The 19730-nt window shown below is 36.9% G+C and overlaps 1 protein-coding gene across 3 annotated transcripts in view; it reads left to right on the top strand.

Moving 5' to 3' along the window:
* The window catches only part of DCUN1D1 (defective in cullin neddylation 1 domain containing 1), a 42384-nt gene extending 36026 nt beyond the window's left edge, over positions 1–6358 (top strand). For all 3 annotated transcript variants that reach the window (XM_051983244.1, XM_051983242.1, XM_051983243.1), the window contains 3 exons: positions 1825–1907; positions 2154–2250; positions 3506–6358. In XM_051983244.1, coding sequence (XP_051839204.1) covers positions 1825–1907; positions 2154–2250; positions 3506–3585 — 260 coding nt within the window. In that variant the 3' untranslated portion in view covers positions 3586–6358. The remainder of the gene's footprint in view (positions 1–1824; positions 1908–2153; positions 2251–3505) is intronic.
* Positions 6359–19730: the final 13372 nt, after the last annotated feature.

Genomic DNA, 19730 nt, shown 5'->3' with positions numbered 1-19730 from the left:
TAAAAATCTGTTTTCAAACTATTCACTTTCAAATAGCAGTTCTATTCTCTCTTTAATCTTTTCCTTTCCCTCAATTTTGCTTTCAAAACAAACAAAAAATTTCCTTACCACCTTTTCTTTTTTTTTTTTGCTGAGACAGTTGGGGTTAAGTGACTTGCCCAGGATCACCCAGCAAGGAAGTGTTATGTGTTTAAGACCAGATTTGAACTCAGGACTTCCTGACTTCAGGGCTGGTGCTCTATCCACATAAAACCTTTTCTTAATAACAAAGAAAAAGTGCTAGGAAAAGTAAAAGCACATCGGCCATATTTGACAATTTTTTGGGTGCAGTCAACATTTCCTATTGAACCAATTTACGGCTTAATCAACCATATACCAATATGCCTTTCCTTATCTGTAGGTGCTATCCTGGTGATATTTTTCATAGGTAATTAAAGGTGCGGTTCTGAAACCCAAAATAAAATGTGTGATTGGGGACCTAGATGTTGATGTCATTTGAGTTTCATAGACTTCCTAGTTGAATCTAGATGATACCTTAAGTCCTTTGAAGTGCTATAGACTTTTATCTTATGGATGAATACGAATCAAATGGCTCTGGGAAAAAAGAAGAATCTGTTGGGTTAGTAATCATGTCAAAAACCAAATTAACAATAGTTTGGTGTCATTTATTCCTAATGAATTAATGCTAGTTATCAATGGATACTTTTATTTTTAGAAGTTTATAATAATCTTATTTTTAAACTTGCCAGTCTGTTTTTGGAAAATAAAATAATAAAAAATAAATAAACCCGTTCTTATTCTCACTATGATTAGCTTCATGTCCTACTGGATAAAAAATTGGCCTCAGAGACAAGAAAATGTAGGTTGAAATCTTGCTTTTGATACAGACATTCTGATATGTGAACCTGGGCAGGTCACTTAGATTTGTCATTCAGTGCCTCAAGTCCTCCCTCTGAGGCGGTACATCTCAAAGAAGGCTATGAGTGACCTGCATGGATAGAGGGAGTTCTTCACTGGGAGCTCCTGACACAAAGGAAATCACAGGTTCAGTCCAAAATCCTCCTACAGTCTTCTGGTTTGCTGCATGTTCTCTCTAATTTCTAAGATTGCTAAGGTCAACTTTGCAGTCACGTTAACTTTATTTCCTCAACCTGAACATCTGAGTTTGTTAAAGTGGTGACATTCTTTTCAAACTTCCTTTCTGTTACATTTCAATTCCATTTTGATTCTTCTGCCTTTTCCAAGTTAAAGACTTTTTAATCAGTAAAGTTGATGGAAGCAAAATAGGTTTAGATTATAAGATCACAGGTTTTATATTAAAAGAGCCTCCAGAGGAACTTCAGCCACCCTCATTTTATTCATGAGGGATGCTCAGGCCAGAGACGATTTAATGTAACTTTGCCAGATTTGCCAGGGCAGGGACCAGCAGGCTGACTTTAGTGCTCGTTCCTGTTCTGTTTTTTCATTGTCATCTCTGGGCCTACATTTCTGTTGTTGTTCTTGTTATAGGAGTTTAACCTTCCTGTGACACTGTTCTTGGAAGTGTCTTGCCTTGGGACAAGGATAGAAAATCAGAATCAGAGTATGTTAGATACAACCTGAATCATTGGGCAATTGAAGTTTTAAGTGGGAGGCTTCTGTTTCCATATCACTCATTTCATTTTATTTCAATTAGGAAGTATTTTCTTTTGAGAAGATCTTGAATATATGGTTAGGCATCTAGACATTTAAAAACAAATCTAGACTCTTATAAGTAAGTCTTGGAGATATTATAATGCTGCAGACACAAATATTTTAAGTGTGTAATATATTTTGATGTTACAGATCTAGAAATGGCCATCGCCTACTGGAATTTAGTACTTAATGGGAGATTTAAATTCCTAGACTTGTGGAACAAATTTTTGTTGGTAAGTTTGTTTTTTCATTAATAATATATAGGATGGGATATATCATTGAATTATTTGTTTTAAAAGAGCACTTAACTTTTAAAAAACATTCTGAACCCACTTTGAAATATTGTCATTCTATTTGGTGGAATAAAAATTGATATGAGAAGGTTGATTGTTGCAGTTGTCATCTAGCATTTTGTCTGTTTAACATTTTTTATATTTATTTCCTTCAACTCAGTGACTTGAATATCTTTTTTTCAATAGGAACATCATAAACGATCAATACCTAAAGATACCTGGAATCTTCTTTTAGACTTCAGTACAATGATAGCAGATGACATGTCTAATTATGATGAAGAAGGTAACATACATTATTACTTGTCTGCTCTATTCATGTCTCATCTTTTTGTTCTATTTCTTCATTCTAAATAAGGCTTTTCTTAGCAGTTGGATAGCTTGCTGAGCTTTTGTTCATTTCCATACGTTAGTGTAGAAGAGCCTTCCTCTGGTCAGAAGTCCTTTTCCTCCTCTTGCCACTCTCCATCTTCCAAGATGCTGGTTCAGTTCAGGAACTTACTTGTCTCTCTAATATACTTTTGTTATTATTGAGCCTAGGAAATATGAAAGCCAAAATGTATTCTAGCTGCCTACTATATATAGAGTACTATGGAAACCCATCTAACTAACTGCCTCTGTGCCTCTGTGAAAGTGACCTTTAGACTTTGAGTCATGGTTTTCACAGTGATGACAGCTTTATGTATACTTTGTCAACAATCCAAAAGTTCATATTTGTTCTATAAAATTATATTTACTTCTGATCACATTCAACTTTTTAATTGTCTTAAGTTCAACTTTTCAATTGACATTCTTCAGTATTCCAGCCAACCCCAGAGAAAATTCAGCATGGGCTTTTTTAAGTCAGATGGTCTTTTTTTCTTCTTGTCATGAAAGGTTTAATCTATAAAATTATATTCATTTCTGATCATGTTCATCTTTTTGTCTTAAATTCATCTTGTCAATTGACATTCTTCTCAGTTTGTGGGTGGTTTTGTTTGAAAATTTTAACAAGGTGAATTTGATTCCACTAGGGGAAGCTACATGAAAATATTTAAATAAATGCAAAGTATGTACAAAGTAGATGCACAGTAATTTCTGAGAAAGCACCTTTACCACCTTTTTTTATGACAAAAAGTTAAAGCTGATATTTACATAGCTTTAAATACATTAATTGTGTTATTTCCCTTGAGCCTCCTAGCAGCTTTGTGGAGGAAATCCTCTAGGCAGTCAGTTAGCATTTCTTAAATACCAACGTTGTGCCAGAGAACCATTTTACAAATGGAGAAATTAATTGGTCACACCACATTGCCAAGTGTCAAAGATGAATTCAGTCAGATAGACTTGATCAGCTGTGGAGAGTCAGTTCTGTTTGTCCGGAACAACACTCCGTTTGGGTATAAAGCATTGAAAATAAAGGAAATCTGGTAGGTAGCTGGGAGAGCTGACTGCAGTCATGATTGACTGTGTGCTGTCTTAGAAAATTAGAAAGGATGGCTTTGGTCTCCTTATTTACCTGCTGCTTTCCCCCCACCCTTTGTTTTGTTTTTTTCTCTCCTCAGGAGCATGGCCCGTTCTTATTGATGACTTTGTGGAATTTGCACGCCCTCAAATTGCTGGGACAAGAAGTACAACAGTGTAGCACTGAAGGAACCCTCTAGAGTGTACATAGTCTGTACAATAAACACAACAGAAAATTGCACAGTCAATTTCTGCTGGCTGGACTGAACTGAAGACCAATCCTCACACTAAGGGCGGAGGGTTGAGACAAAACATTAAGGATACATCTTGGACCATAGCATATTTCCTTCTTCTAATGGTGGTTTGGGCTTGTCTTCTAGTCTGGGCCGCTCTTGCCAGTTATAATTCCAACGTGGTGGATTTCATCTTATCTCTGTGGACCATCCTAGTTTATTCTCCCTTAAGTCTTAGGAGCTTCATGGTGATTATTTTGAGGTTTCCATTGTTGCATAAAGCACAATGCTGTCTTCATCAGAAAACTGTTTGGCATAAGAATTAAACAGATCAACATCACAAACACTTTATAAAAACTCCTTAAATATATGCTTTGGGCTAGTTGCAAAGACTATGCTGATAGCACTTCCTAAGAGAATGATATGTGTAAGTGTACTCAATCTGAGATGGTGTTTTGTTTTTGTTTTTTTTCCTGGCAAATCACATGTATCATCCACGTTAGTTTGATTATCTGATGAAAACAAATGTAGAAACAACCAATGTAAAAAAAAAATGATTAGAATAACTAGGTGCCTACCTGTAAAAGGTTTGTTGTACTTCAACCCCTTAATTTTCAAACAGTTGAAGGTACCACAGAGCTATTCTGCACTTAATACCATGTTTATGCATAGTTGGTCTGCAAGAGAGCTGTGTGAGAAAAGCAGTCTGCGTAATGTAGACCTTTATTATTCTCTGCATTATGCATCATATAATTGGATTTCATTGCAGTTTTGAAATGCTTATCTGCCTGTCTAATAAGTTAAAATGCTGAATTTGTGTTTTGGATGTTTTAGATTGCTACACAATACAATATCCTAAATTTAGGCACGAGTTTGTCTGTCATCAAGCTTATAGATCAGCAAAGAGATTCCCCTTATTTACACAGGAAGGTGGTGAGTCTAGTATGAATCTAATTTTGGGGAGTGGTTGTGATGAGCCATTAAGTTCAGTCTTTACAACACAGGTACTGCTGCTTCAGAAAAAGTCCATTTTGATCACTTCTCATTTTGTTGAACTTTGCTTTAATGACAAATCACCACGGTTGCCAAATATTCATTCCAGAAGCGCTTTCAAGCAAGCACAGATTAGATGCAAATTACCACACTAGCTCCTTTTATTATTTCCTTAAATTATTTCATTTGTTCCACCATTACTTTTATTTGCCACAACGAAATTAGGACTGTTTTCACATCAAAGCAGAATTTTAGCTTGTTTGTTTTCACATTACAGACCCCTGACTGCTTTTATGCTGAAACTGATCATTTTGTTTTCATTCACTGACTTATGGCGAAGAGGTTATTATTGTCTTCTTAAAATAAACACTTCCATAAAGCAAGTTAAATCTGTCAGACTTTAGATGTTCAACACCCATTGTCTTTACCTAGGGATAAGTGTCTCTGCTGGGTGTACCTGAGCACTTGCTTGGCAAGAGTATTGGAATCAGTAAGTGGAGGGCACTTTGGAACAGCAGCACATTTTTATGCAGATGCTGAAATGATTCTAGGAAAAAATTGAAATATTAAATTGCTTATGTTTAACTGTATATTTGGAAGTTGACTAAAAGGCTTTTCCCATAAGCAACAGTACTTCTTAAAAATTAAAGTCATGCTTTTATTTCAAGAATAACAGTCCTACCAACCAAATGAAAAAAGTTAACATTTCTATTCAAAACATTGGAATTGGCCATTTGGAAAAAAACAACCCTTTTTTTTTTTTTTCTGCTTTCAGTATTTCCGTTTTTTTTTTTTTTTTTTTTTTCTGGTAACTTGAATTATGAGAACTTAAAAGGTCTTAAAAATGAGGCGTGCTGTTTTGTTAATTGTCTTAAAGGTTTTTGAGTTTTGGTACCGTTCCGTATCAACGGACTAATTCAAGTGTGCTGTGTTTGGAAATAAGATCTCCTTAGCTTTGACTCCAATATCATTTCTGTCTTATGTCAAAGTCTGATATTGATCAGCGGCCTTGTGCCTTGGTATCTTAAAAGATTTTTCCTTTTTGAATGCAAGATCTTTTCAACAAAATAGTGTTTGTCATCAGTTTGGTACTAAACATTTATAATTACTGTGTAATTATAAACAAAAATACATAAAGCTTTGAATAATTATGTAGCATAAAAGTTAAGGCTGTTCACTTTATGATGGCATCTCAGAATTTAACAAAACTATTACTAAGGTTAAAAAAAAAAGATTGATTTAACGTGGTGTGGTTATGCTATGGAGAAAATGCTTGGTTACAGGGAATATTTTGTACTGAAAAGTGCTCACACATGTGGCCATGTGTTAACTCTTTGTGTGTGTGTGTGTGAATGTGTGTGTGTTAAAACTTGGATTGCTTTAATTCATAAGTGCTTCAGTCCTCAGTCTGATAATAAACTCCCCATGATGAGTCTTGGTTTTTAAACTGTTCCACAGGTTCAGTTTTCTTTTTTTGCCAAATGTCAAAAAAAAGGTACACACTTTAAATTGTAATGCTGTTTAGTACTAAACAATGTATAAAATTAGAAGTGCCCACATATAAAAACAAAAACAAAAACAAAAACAAAAAACTTGAGATCAAGTTTATCTTTAGTGAATATCATCATCTGCATATCTCTGTAAGTTCACTTGTGATTTCTTACAATCCCTGTCATATTACCAACAGAGGCAATAAAGCTTCAGTGGAATTGCCATGATGAAATCTCACATTAATTATTTTGGTGTATTATTTTTAAAGAAAAATTAAAACTAAAATTTTCTGGATGACTTAAAAATATGGAATGACTCCTCCTAGAAAATGCTCTTATGGCAAGTTTGGGGGAGAAAAGTTATACTCAGTCTTGTTTACTACATTTAAAGTGTTTACAACTATAATCTGGGCTGCTCTCATTTTTATTAAACTATGCTGGGAGTTGTGTAACGTGGTGTCCTAATTATCTGCCATTGATTTAAATGAAATATTTTTTTAGAAAAGGGAAAAATGATTGGTTATTCAATAAAATAACATATAATTGCTTTAAAATTATTTTATAATGAACTTCTTATTGGGGAATTCTGTTTAAATGAGGTGTGCTTTTTAAAAATAAATAAATGAGTCAATTATTTGGCTATCCAGTTCAATCCAACAATCATTTGTTGAGAGCCTAGTATGTGCAAAGCACTGTGCAGAAGTGCTGCAAATATAAAGATAAAATGAAGTCTCTACCCTCAAGGAGCTGTTGTTCTGCTTAAGTTGATAAATTTCATAACTTAACTTGCACTTTATTTAAGGCTTTTAAACATGCTATTTTTTAGAATATTTTAAAAACTGTTGTATCTTTAAGACAGAAGGATAAATCTCCCAAAGGAATTAAAGAATTTTTATTAAAAACACTAAGTAGCAATTGATTTATGACCCAATCCAGAAAGTATTTGTGAAATAAGACCTTAGAAGAAATTAATATAAAGTTGAGTGGTAAATTTTGTCTGGATATTATAAAATATTCAACAACCCATTAATTTTTGTGATTGTTATATATTTTATGTTTTATAATGAATATGTATATGTTCTTAAATGAAATGTATCCAATATGGCAGCTATACTCTATATTATAGATCTGTAAGAGAGATTCTTGACTAGCAAAAGATAAAATGCCTAGATTATGGATTTTCCTCCCAATAGGGAGAGACAGAGGTTCATATTCTGATTCATCACTATTTTAATTGTAAGCTTAGGTGGGATTTCCTGAATTTCTCCTTGTCTTTCATTTATGGAAGAGGGAATAATTCCTCTCCTGTATAATAGGAATGTTATGACATTCCTATAACAAAAAATATGATTTATCACACAAGTTGTGATTTATATAAGTAATAAGTACATATTTTAGTGACTGATCAATTTAACATTCACTTAAAAGAGTACAAGCCATTTTGGTTAAATGTATCCACATTATCATATGCATACATGTATGTACATGTCTTTGTATATGTATGTACATATGTATAATTTTAATTAAGTACAAATTTTGGTTTTATTTGTACCTAATCATGGAGGCAAGATATTATTTTTTAAAAAAAGATTCTCTAGCACAAAACAATCATTTGTATTAAATTTTTTTTTGATAACCTGGGCTAATCCTAAATGATACTTCCTGCTGGATCATATTTTTCAAATTTTCTTTGGGTCATATAAGATGTCTCGGGACATCTTAATAATTGAGTGTTCCTCTATTCTCTCATATTTTTTTAAAAGTGTAATATCCTGCAAATCTAGCTTTGCTAGAAAATCATGATGATCCCTTTCAAGTCTAAAGTGTGATCCCCTGAACCTGTAAAATTTGTATCTCAAGGCATCATTTGGCAAATCCTTTTATGTGCATCCCCATCCTGCCATGTGTCTCTTGTTCTCAGTGTGTTATTTTTTTTTCCCCCTCAATATTGGGTTTTCCTTAAAGGGAGGTGCACTTAAAACTTCCCTTTCCTGAGCAGTGTTCCTTGGCCCAAGGGCTTCCTCCTTGTTGCCCTGGAGACCACAACGCCTCTCTGAGTTTGACAGGATCTCTCTGCTGCTCTGCTCTGGTCTTTAACATGTCTCTCATAGGATGGCGCAGCAGGCCCGACAGTGAGGAGGAGGCCTTACTACTGTCAGGGGAGGACCGAGAAACAAGACGCCTAAAAATACTAGAAAGTGGAAAGTAATTAAAACCAAAGTAAATTGGCTAGGAACTATGAAAGTAGAGAACTGCTGCCCCCAGAAAGGGTAAGGATCGTTTAATCAATGATTAAAGCAAAACTGAACTTGTTACAATGTAATTGGGGAACTAAGGGTTTTTTCATTTTAGGTCATAAATGGTCTTGCTGAATAAAGGAAGAGGTTCAGAAAAAAGCATTTTAAGAAGTTTAATAAATAATAATAAAAGAGGCAGGATGTGCACTGGATGATAGTTGCCCCTTCTGAGTCTACATGACGCATTAGACTCTGAAAAACAAGAACGGTGTCTTAATTATCTTTGTATTTCCCCTTAGGATCCAGAGGTCAGAAAAGCCAGGCTGAGTGAATGAAGTAATAGCTGGCTGAGGTCACAGAAGGTAGGTGCTTTCCTTGTCCGTGTCTGTCAGCTGGGCTTGGCTCCTTCCCCAAAGACTCTTGGCTCAGGGTAGCATGTCAAAGTTGGCACTGGCCTGGCAGGCTGAGGGTGAGTGAGGGGCGACTCAGGAGGGATCCTCCCTGTTGCAGGTGCTGTTCTAATCCTTGGGCATGTTGGGGGTGGAAAGTGAGACAGTCACTGCCCTCGAGGAGCAGGTGTTTTACCAGAGGGATAAACTGTAATTTAGGGTATTTAGGACATAGATGCTAAGTAATCTAGGAGATGTTACCAGTGGAGAACTGGGAAAGAATTCTTGGAGGAAGTAGAAAATCTGAGAGTTAGAGATGGAGGAAGAGAGTTTCCGCTAGGGGCCAGGACATTCCTAGCCCAGGAGCAGCCAGTTTGGCTGGAGTATGGAGGGAGGGGGGCAGCAGAACAGCTCACCCATGGAAGGTGACAGCCAACTTAGGAAAGGCTTCCAGTGCCCGACTGAGGAGTTTGTGGGAGAAAAGGCCATTGTGGGTATGGAGAGCCATGTGATCATAGAGGGAGCAGTTGCTTCATTAAGAGCAGAAGCCGCCAGGTGGTGGGAATTAAGAAGTAATCTTAAGTGGCCCAGGGTCATTTTTACAAAAACCCCTTTTCTAAAGCAGTGATTGGCAAGGGGCAGAAGGGACTGCCACAAGGGGAGTCAGCGCCACTTGCACAAGTCGCCGGCAAGATGCCCATGGATAGAGACGGGAAGTTGGGGGCACTTGCCGGGGAAGAGGGGCTCCACTCCCCTCCGTGTCAGCTCGCCCCCAGGATCACTTCCTTGGTCACTGCCAGCCGCCCCCCCGCCATGGCAACTGTAGGTTGGCAGTTTTGTGTGGCCTGAAATACCCATGGGACCCCCGACAGGAACATAGCTCTCTATCCCTGACATAGCCTGGAGACTCCAGGGGGACCAAGGAAGTGATCCTGGGGGGGAGGGATGGGAAGATGCCACATAGAGGGGAGCTGAGTCCCTCGTCCCCTGGAAGTGCCCTTAACTTCCTATCTCTCTCCACGGGCATCTTGCTGGCCACTTGTGCAAGTAGCGCTGAATCCTTTATGGCAGCGCCCCTGCCCCTTGCCAATCACTGCTTTAGAAAAGGCTTTTTTGTAAAAGTCAGATGTTGCCCCTTGGGGCCCAGGTGGGACTGCACATATTCCTGACCAGGCCCCTAGCTGTTTTCCTTGGAATGTCCATCATCTTGCGATCGCCTGGTTCCCATCTCCCCACTTGTAGGATGGGGTTCTTGTGGGGCTGCTGGAGCAGCTGCTGCTGCTTCCTTGTGCAGAGCTGGCCGTCAGCCAGCAAGTTCTGGGTTCTAATCCTGTCTCAGGCTTTTTCTACACCTCTCCCCCCTTCAGTTGTAAAATTGGGGATAATACTAGCACCTGCCTCCCAGGACCCATTGAGATTATCTCTGTACAGCATGGAGCACAATGCTGGCACACAGTAGATGCTCAGCAATGGCTCCTTTTTGTATTTTGCTTCCTTCATCCTCACCTGTATTAGAATGTAAGCTGGAGAGCACAGACAGCCTTTTTTTTCTTGTATTTGATATCCCCATTGTAAGCATCTAGTGCAGTGGTCCTCAAAGTATAGTCCAAAGAATTGTTGGGGTCTCTGAAACTTTCAGAACGTCTACAAATTCAAAATTATTTTTTATTTCTAATATAGTAATTTCTAGTTCTAATATAGTAAATATAGTAAATAGCTACAAATATAACAAAAACTCTTTGAACAGATCCTTGATAGTTTTTTAACAACATGAAGATACTGAGAACAAAGGTTTGAGGACCACTGATCTAGTGAGTGCTTGTTGTGGGCTTGGGATAAAGAGGCCCTGGAGGCTTCCTAGGAGGAAAGTTGTCCTTGACCCCAGCTCTCCACAACCAGAGGCCTGTGACATCATTCTAGACCTGCCTTCCCATCAGAGCTCATCTCCCTCCCAGTTCTTGGAATCCATTTTCTGTCTGCATAGGCAAAAGATCTTTTCCTAGCTTCTCCACCAATACCCTCTCATTCTAGTCTAGGCTGATCCTAGTACTTCCTCAACCCCCTGTGAATTGGCTTATGATCCCATCGAAACTTCCCTTACAAATGTTATCAGTTGACTTAGTTTTATTTTGATGCCCTTTTCTCAGTTTTAATCCTGTCAGATGCTGCATTTTTTTATACTGTTCAATTTACTTTTCACTTTGATATTTCTGTTTCCTTGGGGATACCACTTTCTCTCCATTTTACCTGTATCTTTTTTTTTCATTTCACAGTTTACTTAAAAAAAAAACAAACCTAATATTAGATGCCGTTTTCAAAGCTACACTGCTTTTCTGTTTCTCCTAAGTTTTCTTTTCTCTGCAGTGTACTTGTTTTCTTTATACTTCACTCATCCCTTGCTTTAGAGAACGTTACCAGTAAATGCAAATATGTATGTGTGTGAGTATAAAACAATACTATACATAGTTCTTTTTGTCGATTTTTTTTTTCCTCTGGATATGGATATGATCCTCATAGGTCCTGTGTAGTAAATTTGAGTATTTATAATTCTCAAAATAATCTTGGAACAATATTGCTCTTACTGTGTGCATGGTTCTGCTTATTTCACCTTTCATTATTCCATGCAAGTTTTTCCATGTTTTTCTAAAATCAATGAGTTTATTGTTTCTTATACCACAGGTAATATTCCATCCCAATCACATCATAACTTGTTTAGCCATTCCCCAAAAGATGGGCATCTTCTCAATTTACAGTTCTTTGCCACCACAGAGATCTGCTACAAATATTTTAGAACATATTCTTTTCCTTTCCCCTTATTCACCGTGGGAATCACCTTAGGCAACAGACCTATTAGTGGTGGTACTAAGTCAAGTGCTAGGCTAAAGAGTTTTATAAACTCTCTGGGCATAATTCTAAATTACTCTCCAAAATGGTTATATTACTTCACAGTTCTACCAACAGTGAATTAGTGTCTCAATTTTTCCATATCCCCTTAGTCACTTCCCTTTTATCATTTGAGCCAAATTGATAGATGTAAGAGAATATGTCAAATTGTTTTAATTTGCCTTTCTTTAATCAATAGTGATTTTTAGAACAATTTTTTAATAAGACTATATAAAGTTTAGATTTTTTTCATCAGAAAACTGCCTATTTATATCCTTTGGCTATTTATCAATTGGGGAATGACTTGCATTCTTATAAATTTGGCAAAGTTCTGGATAAGATAGGAGACGTTATCTGAGAAACTATAAAGATTTGTTTCTCAGTGTTCTGTTTTCTTTCTAATCTTGGCTACATTGGTTTTATTGTACAAAACTTTTAAATTTAACAATCCAAATTATTCATTTTATATCTCACAGAGTGCTCTCTGTCTCTTGTTTATTCATAATTTTTTCTCTAATCTATAAGTCTGATAATGTTCCATATCCTCCTAGTTGTTTTTTTTTTTTAAATGATATCTCCCTTTTTTATCTAGATCATGTGTCCATTTTGACCATATCTAGTATTGGGCCTAGGCCCAATTTTTGCCAGATTACTTTCTAGCTTTCCCAGCAGTTTTATTAAATAATGAATTCTTATCCTGGCTTAAACCTTTACATTTGTCAAGCTCAAAGTTACTGTAATCATTTGCCATTGTGTATTCTATTTTTATCTTTGCCCCCTACTCAGAGTCCTTTCTTGTATCATTCATTACCTTGTGCCTTAAGATTGCTGTCCCCAAAGACAATGCCTTGGGTCTTTTTATCTTTTAATCATCTCATCTTTTTTTTTGTGGTATTCACATGACTCCAAAGTCTCTCTATCCTACCTTAACGTCTTGCCAGAATTCAGTTCTACATCATTAACTGTCTGAAAGCCCTGTCAATAATGAAATTCAATATGTCTGAAATGGGATTTCATCTTTTCTGCCCGCCATCGTCTCTTGCCAGTAAACTGTTTTCCATCTCAGCTTATTTTTGTTCAGGGAAATAGTATTTTGGTTCCTCGGGTTCATAACTAGAATTTCATCTTCAACTATTCTTTCTTCCTCCCATATCTAATTGTGTTGCATTCATAGCCAAGCCATACTGAGCCTGCCTTTTTTCTTTGACTTTTTTTTAATGTATGTACAGTGTAGAAACATGAATTTTCTCATTTGTAAAATTTTGGTTGTATTATTTGATCATTAAAGTCTCTTCTGACTTCAAATCTGTTGTCTTATGAATTAAAAAAACAAATACTAAAAATGTTCACTTGGGATTTTATCAAATCTGCCTAAAAGTTTTTTTTGCCTCTTAGCTTTTTTTTTTTTTTTTGTATGCTCTTGTAGTAGATGTGTATGTAGTTCTGCTTTTAATCTGGGCTTTTTCTATGGTGACAAGATTTTGCTACCTTCATCTACCTTAACTTATTGTGCATTCAAGTTAATAACTCCTTTAAGCAGAGGTGGAAAGCTCCCCACACTTCATGATAAAAATAATGATTGGCTTCATTTCCACATGAAGGAATAAAGCTTGGAAGGTTCAGATGTGTTGAGGGCCACATCACTTGGAAACATGCAAAGCAGATTTGAACCCAGGCTTCTCTGACTACAGGTTGAGCCCTCTTGCTTGTTCCATGCTACCATTTCCTGATTGGTACAATATTTTGTTTTACAGCTTTTTATTATTAGAGGTAAACCTGCAGTGAATATTTGATATAGAATAGATCCTACAATAACCTTGCAATAGAGTCTGAATGATACTATGGTCAGTTTTGCACTACTTTACTGTATGATTGTATGTATTACTGTATTATATCTGTATCTACATAAACACCGTATTGAAAATGTGTTTCCCCTTAGTCTCACTATATTGTACTTTTTGAATTTTGACCATTTTAGTTTTCCTAGACCAAACAGCAACTTAACTGGATTCCCTGTACCTAGTCTTTCGCTTCTTCAATCAGTTCTCCTTTGAATGGCCAAAATAGTGGCTTCTAATTACTTCTAGGGTAAAATAAAGATTGTTCAACATTAGCATCTAAGCTGCCCTGCACAATCCATTTCTGTTGGTGTTTTTTTTCTTCTTTAAAATATATAAATGGTTTTCTCTGGGAGCAGGTTTCTTGGGGAGATTTTCTGGAGGCAGCCTTAGTTGCAGTTAAGAGTAATAATCACCCAAATTCAGCCAGGTGTTAAAAGTTCAGATCTTTTATTGCTTCCAATATAGTCCAATTACTTAGGCCTATCTCTCTGCTTGGTTCTAAGAGCTCTTGCCGCTTTGTCCTTTGTTTCTGCCTCTGCTTTCTTCAGCCTCCAGAGCCAGCACCAAGTTGAATCTGTCTTGCCTCCAAGGAGCTCTTGAAGCTTTGTCCTTTGCTTCTGCCTCTGCCTCCAGCCAGCACCAAGGTAAAAGTTGTAATGAATCTTTCTTGCCTCCGAGAGAGGGCTTCTGGCTCTCCCAGAGTTCTCTGTGATTGGCCCAGAGTGCTCCTCTCCAATGTAATTCAGCTGAACTCTGTCCGAGAGCCTCTGTCTGTTTCTTATATGTGAGAGAAAGGAATTGTGGGATATCTCCCAGCATGCTCTCTGGCCCTAAGAGCTTCAAGGGAGGTGTGAATTCCAATGAGTAATGGTATAAATACGAGCATTGTATCAATTAGTTCTACTTAGTACCTTGTTTCAGGTTCTGGACCAAAACATCTCAATTCTAATGACTTAACAGTTTGAAAAGATTCCAACATCTCCCGCTTTCTTTTGTTTTAGAATTAGGGTGGTCGTGACCTCCCTGACTTCTCAAGGAGGTGAGAACCCCCCAAAAAAGGTGATCATGCCTTCCCTGACTGCTCAAAAAAGGAGTGAAAACACCATTAAAGAAAGTGGTCACGCCCTGCCTGACATCTCAGGAAGGGAGATGCAAACACCAAAGCAAATAGGAAGTCAAATCAGATTAGCGGGTTTCTGAAGGGGCTCACTTGAAACAGGTACACATAAATCCATCAACATGGGCCAGAACTTGAAACAGATATACATGGTATACATAAATCCATCAATATGGGAGGCATTACACATAATTTACATAAGCGCATAGCAATATAACACAGGCTAGTAGTAATGTAATAAATAACATGAATCAACCTGAGAATTTACACATGTCTATAAGTCCTAGAAATAGTCCAAAAAGAATCCATTGTCCATTAGTTCATGTGCCAGGAATTCAATAGTTCCTGTAAACTCTGAAGTACTGATGATAGTCTCATCAACAATTTTTCATCTCAAAGAATCCAATGACTTGGTGGTTTTTCAAGAACTAAAAATCTCATCTTGTGTTAGGAAATCCAATGATTCCTGAAGATTTTAAAAGTTCTTTTAACAGTCTCATTGTCAGCCATGCTCTTTCAGTGGCAGATGTTTCTTAAATCTTCTCCTTTGTTTTGAGGTTTTTCTCTTTTTCTGTTTGTCTCTGATGGACAAGGTGAATACAGCTCATTGCCACCCATCTTATTCCTTCTCTACCTGTGGAGATAAAAGCAAACTCTCTTCCCCAAGCAGTTAACCTACCTAATTCCCTTCTATTTACCATTTTTGGGATTTCTCCTCATCATCTGGTAATTACATTGGAGCTATTTGCACTGGATACTGCCTTGTTGGATTAAAAAATCTATATTCTCCCCAACTGCAATCCTGATTGTTTTTCTGTTGGTTGATGACATCAGAGTCCTGAATTTCTAAAGTCTCTCTGGGTGTAACCTCAGCTGCTATTATGCCCCACCTATCTTTTGATTGATACCTTGGAGCTGGGCCCTGCCTCTCATTCCTCTGGGTCAATCTACATTCAGAGGCCTGGTGAAAGCCTTGGTTGCATTTTGGACATGGGGTTTTGGGTTTTCTCTCACCCTGTCTTCTCACTCTATCTCCATATCTACATTGAGCTCTCAAATGTCCAACTTTTCCACACTGAAAAATCTACGAGTTTCTCTAGAAATCCCTTGCCAAGAAGGACCTTGTCTTTCCATGTTCATCATAGTTTGGGCATAATAAGTATTTGTGCCCACTGTGGCACAGCGTCTTATGATCTCCTCTAAAGGAGCATCTTTGTTTAGTCCCCATATAATTCTTTTGCAAACCTCATTGGCATTTTCCTTAGCCAAATGTCTAGTCATTATTTCTGCGGTAGCATTATCTCCAGTGGTTCTTATTACAGCTGTTTGCAAACGTCCCACAAAATCAGCAAAAAGTTCATTGGGACCTTGCTCTATTTTGGTGAAAGCTTTACTTCCATCCTTCTGTCCAGGGAGAGAATTCCAAGCTTTTATTGCAGCCTTAGAAATTTACTTATACACTGTTATGGGATAATAAATCTGTTCTGAATTCTCTCTATACTGACCTTTACCAGCTAGTTGATCAAAAGCAACTTGTACAATAGCTCCTGTTTATCTATTGCGTTGGGCTTGAATCCTACATAATTCATGAAATTCCGAAAGCCACAACAAATTTTGTCCCAGTTCTAAGCATGTTCTCGCTATGGATTTCCAATCATTCGGGGTTAAGATTTCATAAGACAAATTGTGTAGTAACACCTTAACATAAGAGGATGTAGCCCCATAAAGAGTGCAACCCTTTTTCAAATCTTTAATTTTTTCCAAATTAAAAGGAATGTATTTTCTCTCTTTTTGACCTGAAGAGTCAAGCTTTTCAATCACAGGATATGAATTTGTAAAATCAGATATATCTTCTCCTTCATTTTTTGCTTTAATTAATGCCTCTTCTAATCTTGTCATATTCTGCTTTACAGGAGAAGCTGACTGTGTTTCTGTCTCTTTCCCTCCCCCTTGTTCCACCCATGAAGGGTTAATTGCGGGGGGAGGGTCATGAGATGTAGAATCACCTAATTCCTCCTGCTGTGAAGTATCATACTCAGAATTGTACTTAACTTCATTCTTATCACCTAGTTTAGTTGGCACTTCTCCTTCCTGCTGTTTTTTCCAAAGAAAAATCTTTTTGGCCTTATTTCATATAATTCTTTTGTGTTCTACCAATGCCCTACCAGTCACAGCTGCCAGTGTGGTTTTTCTGAAATGGAAGTCTTGCTTTATTTTTCTTCTCCTTATGTGATGTGTCTCTATTTCTTCCAAAAATCAAACATAAACTTATTTATTTGACATTTAAAACTTCATATAACTTCATCTCAGCCTTCCTTTCCAGCCTTTCTACCCATTAATTTCTTAAGTCCATACTACTGTCAAAGTAAACTGGCCACCTTATTGTTGTTCATCTCTGTTCTTAGGGCTTGAGTACTCTCCTCTGCACTTTCATCTCAAGCCCTTAGTTTCCTTCAAGGTTTATATATATATATTTTTAACTACTTTTTATTTGAAACTTTTCCTAATTTCCTCCAATTGCTAGTACTTCCTCAAAAAATATCTTTAAAAAATACTGGGGATTTAATAAGTGATTGATTGGTATGCAGTATATAAGATTTCACTCCAGTGATTAATTGACAGTTCATTGAGTTGGGGATTTATTGGATCCAATTACTAAACCAGAATCACCCTTGTATCTCCACCTCCTGCCTTTGCCTTCCCCAGCTTCCCAGTGTGTGGAATGACAAGCAAGCTTGGACAATCATTCCTGTCTTCTCACACTGATCTCTAGCTATCCAAGCTTTTCCCTTTTTCGGGAGGAGTCCACTGTTTCTTGCTTTCTACTTTTATGTCCAGGATCTTCTACACAATCACTCTGGGATCATCTCATAGCTCAGTTCCTCGTGGGTCATGATCGACTTTTCTCAAGAAATAATGGACCAGAGTCAGGTTTTCCTTTCCCCTCTCCTCCTGTCATCCCCCTTCTCCTTCCTTCAGATTTCAAGGTATCAAGATATATATATATATATAGTTTTTAATTAGCTGATCAGATTTCTTAGTGTAAGTTATATAGTTTTTAATTAGCTGATCAGATTTCTTAGTGTAAGTTATTTTTATTTTTCTTATTCCACTTTAGCCATTATATATATATATATATATGTTTTTAATAAGCTGATCAGATTTCTTAGTGTAAGTTATTTTTATTATTCTTATTCCACTTTAGCCATTCCACAGAGGTTTTCTTACTTTAATTCTCACTATTTCCCTATATTCCATTTTGAATTCTTAAATTCCCCTCTTTGATCATTTATTTTCCATCCTTCCATCTCTTTTTCTGTTTTGCTTTTTAAACCCTTTACCTTCACAATACCTCACAAACTTAATACCTTCTCTGTGGAAGTTTTGAACTGGACCTAGAAGGGGTAAGATGTTCACATTCAGAGGGAATGGTATGAAAGAAAGGAAAGGGTTGTTAACGTATTTACTGTATACTAGGCATTGTGCTTAATGCTTTTACAAACATCAACAATCCTGAGAGGTAGATGTTTTGGTTATTTCTCATTTATAATTGAGGAAACTGAGGAGACAAAAGCTGAGTACTTGACCAAGGTCATGCAGCCAGTAAATGGCAAACTGGCTCTGAATCCAGGGCTTCCTTACTCCCAGGCAGAGTGTTATTTGCTGGACCACCCAGCTGCCTCTGCATAAGCTAATGTATATCCCTACAAGAATTTCTTGAAAGTTTCAACTATATATTTTTGTAAGTGATTATTCAAAAGAATATCAGATAAGATGGTTGGATAGAAGGATGAGAGGAGGCTGGGTCCCCTTTGGGAAGTTGCTCTAGCTCTTCAGTAATCCTAACTGCTCTCTACCATCAAAATTCATCTTAATAGCAATGTTTTTTGGAACTAAAAAGATCTGGGTTCAGATGTAGCATCTGACTTTTAATAGCCTTAATAGATTCTTAGTCAACTTAACTTTTCAAAGACCCAGTTTTCTCACTTGAAAATGAGGGTTTGGACTTTAGATGGCCTTTGAGGCTCCTTTGAATACTATATGAAGGTGCACTGGCTTGCCAATGATGGGGTATTCAGGAAGTGGCAAAATAAAACATTATTCAGGACATGATTGAGTAGCTCAGCCAACGAGTAGGTAGACCATGAAGCAAAAATGGGGATAGAAAAAAGGTTATATCATATTATTGCCCACAAAATATTTTGTAACTTAAAAAATTTTTTTCTGGTTTTACATATACATTTTTTTTAAATGATGAAAAAAAAACCAAAAGAAAAAGTGAACATAGCATGTGTTGATTTATATTGATTCTTCATAATCATCTCTCTGGGTGCAGATGGTGTTTTCTATCCAAAGTCTACTGAGATTGCCTTGAATCACTGAAGCACGGAGAAGAATCAAGTCTTTCTTAGTTGATCATCGCACAATCTTGCTTTTATTGTGTACAATATTTCTGGTTCTGCTGGTTTCAATTAGCATCGATTCATGTAAATATTTTCAGGTCTTTCTAAAATCATCTTGTTCATTTTTTATAGAACAATAATATTCTATTACCTTCATGTACCACAACTTATGCAGGACATCTACTCATTTTCTAATTCTTTGCTACCACAAAAAGATCTTCTACAAATATTTTCACACATGTGGGTCCTTTTTATGATCTTTCTGGGATACAGATCCAGTAATGGCACTGCTGGATCAAAGGGTATGCACCATTTTATAACTCTTTGAGCATAGTTACAAATTGCTCTCCAGAATGCTTGGGTCCTTTCACAATTCCACCAACAATGTATCAGTGTCCCAGTTTTCCCACATTTGTCATTATCTTTTCCTGTCATCTTAGCCAATCTGAGAGGTGTGAGGTGGTACCTCAGAGTTGTTTTACCTTGCATTTTTCTAATCAGTAGTGATTTTAAAGCATCTTTTTCTGTGACTATGAATGACTAATTTTTTCATTTGAAAAATATCCCTTGAGCCCACAAAATATTAAAAGACCTAGAGGAGGATTCTGTGTTGAATAACTTTTTTGAAGGATTACCAAAGATCATGTCCAAGAATCTCACAGGAAGGAAAAGGGTGGGTATGTTGCAGTGCACACCCTGACACCCCATCATGCAACAGTCTCCTGGAGCTGCCAGCACCA

This window comes from Antechinus flavipes, chromosome 3 (assembly GCF_016432865.1).
Source record: "Antechinus flavipes isolate AdamAnt ecotype Samford, QLD, Australia chromosome 3, AdamAnt_v2, whole genome shotgun sequence".
Taxonomy (NCBI): Eukaryota; Metazoa; Chordata; class Mammalia; order Dasyuromorphia; family Dasyuridae; genus Antechinus; species Antechinus flavipes.
This window is presented reverse-complemented; position numbering and strand designations above follow the sequence as displayed.